The following is a 9,343-nucleotide window of genomic DNA, read 5'->3' on the forward strand; positions in this document are numbered from 1 at the left end:
AGTTTTCTGCTGAAATTTGGAAAGTACTCTTACATTTAAAAAAATAATGTAGTGTTCATTTATTTCTGGAAATGAATGATTTTGAATCACCAGTATCATACCAGATTTTTCTCTCACTATTTGATTTCCTTAGCTAGGAAATAAAATTAAGTTTATATTCTCCATTCTCATATCACATTGTTATGCGGTGGGAGGGCTTTGAGAATCAACCCCGCCCAATGGTCTCCCCTCAACAACTCAGGAAAATCAGATTTTCAGAGTTAGTATCTGAAAGTTGTCTTTTTCCCAATGTTTATAAGATAGATCCCTGTAAACAAATGTCCAATTTTCTCATGAAAGACTTTGTGTTTAAAAAAATTTTAATACTTTGTATTAATTAAAAGATTACTGGCTTAAGCATACATCATTTATACAGCATTCATTTGTTCCTATAGAGGTGCGTCTTTACAAATTTTCTATGTCCTTACCATGTGTGCTTATTTTTGCTCTGACTTTACATAATATGAGAGAGAGCGAGAGTGAGAGAGACATATATATCTTGAATCTTGTTTTTAAAATGTCTCTTTAACTATTTCAATGGGAATTGAAGTCAGGGTGGAGGGGGATTTCATGGACAGCACCCAGAAATTCTAATCTCCCCACCTGCTTTCTCCAAAGATGCTATAGATTTCCAGTTCATTTGGCAACCTCTCAGCCCTACTCCAGTGTCTAGGAATAAATGACCCAGAACCAGGAGAGTTGATTATCAACATAGCGAAGGGGAAGCCTGCATAGCGAAGGGGAGAGCAAGAGAGGCGGGCTAATCACACGGAGAGGGGAGTGAATGGAGATTGGCAGGGTGACTTTCAACTGCCAACAGTCACCCTGGAGTGCTTGGGTGAAGGACCAAGAATATTACTCCTTTTCTGATGGAGAAGAGAACTTATGTGGTCACCCTCAACATGCCTTTGATTCTCCTTCAAGTCCAGTTTCTCACCACTGCCTAGAAAAATATCCAATTCACAGGACTGATGTGTCCTTCCTGAACGTCTTCCTTTTTGGAGGCAGTGTGAGAAAGTTAAAGACATCTAGAAAGGACTAAGAGTAGAATGGAAGAAGAGAAGACACAGGGAAGCAAATGTGGAGACCTTAAAACCAGGAATAGAAATAGAGAAGGAAGCTAGGATGAAAGGGGAGAGAAAAATCACAGAAAATAACAGCCCGAGGGAGTAAGAGAAGAGAAGGAGAGAGGAGGAAAAACCGACTTGTTGCTGAGAAGAGTTTCTCTCCTTAAGTCCTCTAGGTCAAGAAGTCAGACATGGCACAGAGCATGGAAAGGAGGCAACGGACGCCCAGTGCATGATCTGGAGAAGCAGGAGTCCAGCCCGATGGGAGTGCAATCCCGAGCCCCGATGTCTTCTGCCGTGGTGTATTTCATCCAGGTGAGTTGTGAAAATGCAGGCATAAGACTTCTGTTTGTTTCTTTGTCTCTCAGATAAATCAACTCTCAGAAAAACCTGGAGGGAAGTGAATGAGGGGGGAAGACATATACAGAACCAAAGGGATGGTAGGGAAAAGAATAACTAGAATGTTCCCTTAGTATTATAGGGTTACATATAGTGCATGTGTGACTAATGACATCGGCGTAAAGGAGGACATATATACTAGTAGGAGAGCAATGGCAATTTAGAAGTGTCTTTTCTGTATATTTCTCTCTTTTAACATCTCTTCACCTATCCCTCAAAACCCCAAGTAAGTCACTGGGAATTCCCTGGTCGTCCAGTCGTTAGGACTCCACACTTCCACTGCAGGGGGCACGGGTTCGATCCCTGGGCAGAGAACTAAGGTCCCACAGGTTGCGTGGCATGGCCAAAAAAAAAAAAAAAAATTCCAAGTAAATTATTAAAACTAAGTACATAATTCCCCTAAATGGTGTTTCCCATATCAGCAGTAATACTACTCTAGTAGTTTAGGTGCCTCTGGATCAGAGATAAGTTGAGAAAGAAAACTCTTTTAAAATACTTTGCACTTTTTATTTCTCCCCACTGAGAAGCAGAAGATTCTGAGTAACTCATTAGCTGAGAAAGAGTCATTGGACTGAGGAATTCTGGATCACTTTCAGGGGGAAATTTACACAGATATAAAATCTATTAAGAAGAAAAGCAAATGAAGAAACGGGCTGGTTTCAGATTTCTGAACAGCTCCTAACAGGGAGGGTGCTATTTTATTTCCTATATACCAGTTAATTGAATGTCTGAAACCATAGCTTTTTCTTTCTTTTTCTTGTATTTTCTTTTTACTTCTTCTTCTCCTCCTTTTCGTTCCCTTCCTTTCTTTTCTCGTTTCTTCTCTTTTTGCAACAGGCCTGAAAAGAGGCATTTTATCAGCTGAGCACTTTAGGTTTTTTTTTTTAACTTTAATCAAGAAAACAAAGCGAAGTACCAGGGGTGGGTTGAGGAAACACATACTTTGTCATCCTTAGTGGCCAATTATTTTAAATTAAAACAAACCCAGGAGTTTCTCAAATGTTTTCTGCAGAGATCAGCTGTTTGTTCTTTTACAAATCCTTTTCACCCAATGTCACATGTAGGTGTGTCCCCTGCCTGACTCCACCCTCCCCCCAAACTCCCAATAAGTACAAATTCTTGCCTCTTTTTAGAGTAACTTTGTGGCCTTTGTTGTTGATTTCCTGAAATATCAAGTCATCCAAGTTACTGGAAGAGAGAGACAGTTTCTAGAACAGAAGTTTACCTAGAGAGGTTTTTGAAGGAGAAAGTCAACTGAAATATAAGGTAAAAGAAGGAGTGGGATGTTCCTTTCCTGGGAGTAGAAGGGACCTGACAGCAGTGTCAACAGTTGTTAGAACAGACTTGTCCCTGGTTCTAGTGATTCATTCCACACGTATCCATGAGAGAGTTTGATCTGAATTCTGGCCAGATCAATAGGTGTGTGCAGTTGGTCATGTTACTTAAACCTCTCTGCCTTAGTCTCTTAACGTTTCAAAATAATGAACCCACCAGCATGGTTATTGTGATGAAATGTTATGAAATCTTAAAAATTCTTGGCAATCTGGCTGGCACAGAGTAGCTATTCAATCAATAAGTTTTTCCCCTCCCTTTCCCCCCTTCTTCTCTTGTACGGTGAGTTATTGATGTACGGAGGGCACAAAAAAGAGCAGTGGGGTTGAATTCAACTTGTAACTGATAGAGAATTAGGAGAACAAGAACAGTATCCTGAGAGACAGATCAGGAAATTTCTAGGACAAACAAATTGATATAAATCCTGCCCCTCATTCACAGAGGCGGTGATGTTCACCCACCACCAAAAAACCAAAACCGAAACAGATTAGCTATTTGCTCTTCCAGGTTTTCCCACTGCGAATTTAATAAAGATCAGGTATAGGAGAGATGAAAACGGTCCTGAACATGACTGACCCCATGACCTTGTCCTTGTATTTGCCCTGCTGTCACCAACTGACCTGACAGCGCAGTCATGAGGAGCGGCTCATAGGCTGCTGAGCAGAGCAGATGAGACCATTTCCCTGTCTGAGATTGTTTCCCTTCCTACAGCTTCCTTGGGCAAGATGTGAGGAGAACTGTGGCAATCCTGAACAGTAAGTATCTGAGAGTCCACACTGGGAGGAAAGCGAGACAGACAAAGACATCAACACCCAAAACAGGGTCAAAATGTCATGAGATATCTCTGACTTCCCTTATTTCTACTTAAATGGCATCAAGCCACTAATTTCACAGACAGGTTATCCAAAAACAGGTGTTCGTGACATCCTAAGTACTCAAGATAACACTGTTGACGGCGTTTTTCCAAAGCCAATCTTCCTGTCAAAACAGCAGACTTAATCTCAATTTATACAGTCACAGTGATTTGCAAAAGATTTTCTTTCCCAAGCCTCTCAGTGAGTCACCCGAGACAGACAGGATTCGCTACTGACACGCAGATATACTTGGGTGATTGCCAACGTAGCACCACCATTTCAAATCTGCAAAGCGTTTCCTATTTTTCAGGGCATGTTAATATTTATTGCAGACTTCATTTAGCTATCACTTTGAGGTAGTTATCCCTCAATCTAAGCCCGTCACAATTAGGTCCTGTGTAGACACAGAGGACACAAAGATAAAAAGGGAAGAGATTCATTCCTCTTGGAGGTAAACTATTTAAGAAAGCAGGGACAGTTTGAATGAAAAGACTTAACTTAGGCTGAAGGAAAACACGTATTTAGCCAAGGGAAGAGTTTCCCTACAGCCAAGTCTGTGAAACCCAAGGGAAATGGTGATGGCCTTGGTTACTTGCCACGAGCTCTCTGAGGTTTTAGACACCTACCGCCATAGGAGGGTTATTTTTAACAGAATCAGAATTGTAACATTGTAGAACTGGAAGGGGCTTTGAACAAACGGGGAATGTGAGAACACCTAGAGACACTGTTCAGTGAAAAAGAAAACTGTATGATCTACAACTGTGCAAACAGAGAGGATATAGAAGTGGATTTCAACAGATCACTAGATCATAAAGTATTAAATGTATTCATCTTCAGTGACAAACAAATATTTTCCTTCCTCTCCCCTTCACACTCCCCAGCTTATCCCACACTCTTCCCTTGCAATCCATAGTTTCTTCATTCTATAGAGAAACTTGATAATTGCCCTAGTTCATTCAGAATATTTAATTAGCTTTTGTCGTGATGAAGTTGGTTTCTACATTTTTTTCCCCCTTCTTGTTTGGCCTTAATGGATATGCTTATCTGTTTTGATCCTGGATGTGAAAATTTAAAGCCCTTTTTACGGTGGGAGTTTTTATGGTTTTATGGTGGGCCTTTTTTTTTTTCTGCTTTTTATTTTTTTATTGAAGTGTAGTTGATTTACAGTGCTGTGATGTTGTGTTAGTTTCTGATGTACAGCAAAGTGATTCAAATATATATATATATATTCTTTTTCATATTCTTTTCCATTATGGTTTATTACAGGATATTGTGTATAGTTCCCTGAGCTATATAGTAGGACCTTGCTGTTTATATGGTGGCCCTTTTTGCAACAACTTGCAAAACATAAATTACAAACTATCATGCTTATAACTGAAATTTTCTTTATGTTTAAATTTTATTGACCTCAAATATATACAAACCTTAACTTTCACATTTATTTTCACTCTTTGTAAACTTGCATTGAAAGTTCTTTCTTGGTAATTGTCATCAAAACTGTTTACAATGGTCATGGTTACATGTTCTATTAACATTATTTTCATGATCACTAGTTTAGTCTGTCTCATAATGACTTACACAGTGCCATCTATAATATAAATCACTACTGAAGGCATCCCATTTCATAATAGATTCAGCTGGTTACATCGAAGTTAATATAACCTGTGATGCTTTTATTATAACAAGGTATCATACATTGTAACTTGTATTTCTGATTCTGGAATTATAACAGGCATTGACTATATTTTTATCGCAAACAAACCTTTATTCTTTCTCCATAGTTGCCTGACCACAGATTGGGTACATCTCTGGTATATATGGTAAGTTTCAGCTATATTACCCAGAAAGATGTTTAAAAGGGAGTTTTTTCTCAGGGGGTATTACTTTTATTTATTTATTTATTTATTTTCGTTTTTAAATATATTGACAGCAGAAAAGAAACTGAGACATCCAGCCTATTTCCTAGCATCTCATGGAGTAAAGCTTCTTTACCTCATCTCTAACCTGTGTGACAATATACCAGGATTTCCTATTTCAATACCATCTCCTGGGCCAACATCAACAGATTATTGTGTACTTTCTCAGGGTCAGCTCTAGAGAAAGCCACAGAGAGGAGATTACTTCAGTAAAAAGTAGCCCCTCCAAACCACATTTAAATCTGTCATGAATTGCTCTAATGAACTGACTTAGTCTTGCTGGCAAAATAAGGAAGTATACAGGTGAAGAGAAAGACTGGGAATTAAAATCTGATAGTCATTCTATAAAATACTCAAACAAAAATCAAAATGGAGACACTGAAGACTGATTACGCCGAAGTTGGGAAAAACACCAGACCACAGAGCTCTCACTGCTTGGTGGGGCCCTTACAGGTTGCTGGTGGTCATCGGCGCGCTGCTTCTCCTGTGTGGCCTGACTTCTGTGTGCTTCCGCTGCTGTCTGGGTCACCAGCAAAATGGGGACGACGAGGGCCGGCCACCCTATGAAGTGACGGTCATCGCTTTTGACCAGGACAGCACTCTCCAGAGCACGATCACTTGTGAGTACACTAACGTAGAACATGGGAGGTGAACCCAGGTTTAAACGATCGCTTAGGACAGTGCAACGGTGTAAAAACATTGATCAAGTAGTGTTAAAGGTTCTAAAACTTAGGGCAGCTTTAATTTCCCAAAGCCTGATGGTGCAGTGACCTGGTCTCCCACGGATGCTGTATTTTCAGTTTTTGGCCAGATAATGGAGTGAAGAAAGAAATGAAATGTTGGAGACAATATTGGAAATGTCTTACCAGAAGAATTCCCAAGTTTATAAATAATTATTTTAAGTTCTGAACATATCCCTTTTTTGAAAATGTCTTAGATTTTTGTGAAAACTTACACTTTCTATTATCTATACTAATGTTTTTTTTATCTTTGGAGAAATTAGTCGTGTGTACTTTCTTTATTCACCAGGTCTTAAACCATTAGATATTAAACCCAACACTGGATGATCATAAAACACTTTCCTTTATTTCCCTCTGTTCTCTTCTTTGGATTATATTCTTTCCTAAAATTGGAGAGTGAATACAAGGCAGAACAGCAGGTGGTAATACCCTATGATATTTATTTTGAAAAGAGAGAACGCTATAACACGTTGTTCACCCATCCTGCTTTTCTTTCTCACTGTCATTTTGGGGAAAAGATAAATAGGCAGAAACAACTATTTCTAAGGAGTCTGCAACTTCAGTGTGTTGGTATAAAGGGTTCCAAATCCGTAAAGGGGAAAGGGCAGGGTTGTGAGATATGGGAGCCCACTTTAGAATTTGAGGAAGCCAGAGAAGACGGGATCTCCTAGCAAAGAGTGAAGCTGGTTTCTGAACAAACTTCACAGGATTTTCCTAATATCTGTGGCCAAGAGTGACAACGGATTTGGACACTTGTTTAAAATGCAAGGGGACTGAGTGTGCCGTAAGTCTCTGATCTCTGTGGACGTCGCGTTTACTTGAGCTCCCGTCCTTCTTTCCTCTCCAGCCCTGCAGTCAGTGTTTGGCCCTGCGGCTCGAAGAATCCTGGCCGTGGCTCACTCCCCCAGCTCCCTGAGCCCGCTGTCGTCCTCCCTGGACACCCTCCCAGGGTATGAAGAAGCTCTTCACATGACTCGCTTCACTGTTTCCAAGTGTGGCCAGAAAGCACCTGATCTACCCCCAGTGCCAGAAGAAAAGCAGCTGCCCCCAATGGCAAAGGAGTCTCCTCGAATAGAACACCGTTCTAACTGATGGGAACTCTGGTTTGATCAATGGGTTGGGGGTTTCACCAGAGTTGGTAGAGATTCACAGACAAATGGAACATTTTATTCCCCCTAACTTTCAGAAGGCTTAGGATGGCCATCTAAACGACATTCAGTGGCAAATGTGGATTCCAACCCAGACACATATATTTTCTGCTATGGCATACTCTAGTCGAGAACTCTTCTTTATCCAGTGGCCACAATTTGCAATTAACCTGTAGCAATGCTGATTACTACTGAACAGGAAAGCATCAAAGGGATCTTGGATTCCTTCAGCTATTGAGCTCCTTTCCCCATAGGATGCTGCAAGTTGCTGGTTTCTCTACCAGCAAATAGATTATGTACACTTGTAGAGAAAGACCAGCCTGCGGGCACAGCCAGAGGCGTTCATGCACTGAATTCATACATGCTTCCTCTCGAGAGAGCATTCACTTTTATGCTAAATGACAATGATAATTTTGTACGTCATGTAATGCCTCACTGGACATCCAGAATCCAGGGGTGGGATTGCAGGCCTGGGCTTAGAGGACACGGCAGAGTAATGAAGTGCCAAATATCAAGGTCTTTCTTTCACTCTGGTTCTACCCACCAGCAGGAGGGGAAACTGCATAGAATGCAGAAACAGTTCTATTCATTTTTTAGTTCCTCTGCCCTGCAAACATACGCGCACACACGGAGGCACGCAAGCATATACACACGCACACTTTTCTAACTCTGAAAGAATAGTGCCGCTTTGCTTCTTTCCTCTTTCCTGCTTTGACCAAGTGTCTCTACAGTAGCGACAAACACTTGCTTCTAGTGGTGGCCTTCACTGCCACCTAGTGGAGCCATGGCAGAAATGCATCCTCCTGTTGGAGCCCATCTGCGTAACTCTCTGGTTTTTGGAGCACTAACTGGGTGAGATACTTCCCAGGGCACGATCATACTGTGTAGTGCTAAGCTGTCCACATAACATACTACCTCCAAAATGTACTGTTATTGGAAAATTTAGGACGTGAAGTGTATTGGGGGAAATACTGCTTGCCAGTGACCTTAGAAAAGTCATTGAACTCCCTCAGGCACAGTTTTCTCATCCATAAATTAGGAGATATAACTCTTCCAAGGATTGTTGTGAAGATCAAATAAGCTATATGTAAATGTGACAAGATTTGTAAATTATTATGCACATGTATTTGTTACTCTTATTCTTGACAACTCATTTTCACCTGCCTGCTATGACTCTACTGAAAAGTATGTTCTGATTTGCCCTTTGGCAACCCAGCCTGCTATGTTATTGCCAAGTCACACCTGATGTAGCTTTATTTCATCAATAAATATTTGTTGACTGAGGTAAACAGCTGAAGACATGTGATTCCTCTTGGTATATCCTGTGTAGAGGTAAGAAATATTTGAGAAAATTTGTTTATTAGGCAAATAGGTCCATTTCTCAGGGAGCAATACAGACCCGGGGATGGCTGATTAATGCACCACCTCATTAAATACTTTCTTGGGATGTTCACTCAGCCAGGAGGGAAAATGTTCTAAGCGAGTCTAACCTGCTGGTGATCTGAATTTATTCTGAGTCACTTAAGACATGGCCTCTGGAAATTGTTAATGCATGAATTGTTAATAGCACCCGAGGGGGCCTTGTTTTGCCACTGCCAAATGAATCTCTTCATTGTTACATATTCCATGAAATATTCTAGGCCCTTTCATTCTTCAAAATACTACAGTCTTAAAGAAGTTAAAACGTCCTTGGGTATAACAAGATCTTGAAAGAAATCCTGCCTGTAAGGATCTTATTCTAAAGAGATCTCTCCGCCCCACTTTCCCCTCCCCCTTGCCCTCTCCTTAGCCACAGAGAAGTCACCTTAGCATTACATCACAAGCAATCAGCAGCCACTTGGCTTCACT

General features: G+C 40.7%; 1 protein-coding gene across 1 annotated transcript; it reads left to right on the forward strand.

Moving 5' to 3' along the window:
- Window positions 1-785: 785 nt before the first annotated feature.
- TMEM52B (transmembrane protein 52B) lies at window positions 786-8,773 on the forward strand. Its single transcript, XM_036865291.1, has 5 exons — window positions 786-1,421; window positions 3,549-3,592; window positions 5,473-5,511; window positions 6,061-6,227; window positions 7,195-8,773. Exons 1-5 carry the CDS (start codon window positions 1,368-1,370, stop codon window positions 7,437-7,439), a joined length of 549 nt encoding a protein of 182 aa, XP_036721186.1. The 5' UTR covers window positions 786-1,367; the 3' UTR covers window positions 7,440-8,773.
- The last annotated feature ends 570 nt before the right edge of the window (window positions 8,774-9,343 follow it).

The sequence above is a fragment of the Balaenoptera musculus genome, chromosome 10 (genome assembly GCF_009873245.2).
Source record: "Balaenoptera musculus isolate JJ_BM4_2016_0621 chromosome 10, mBalMus1.pri.v3, whole genome shotgun sequence".
NCBI classification, from domain to species: Eukaryota; Metazoa; Chordata; class Mammalia; order Artiodactyla; family Balaenopteridae; genus Balaenoptera; species Balaenoptera musculus.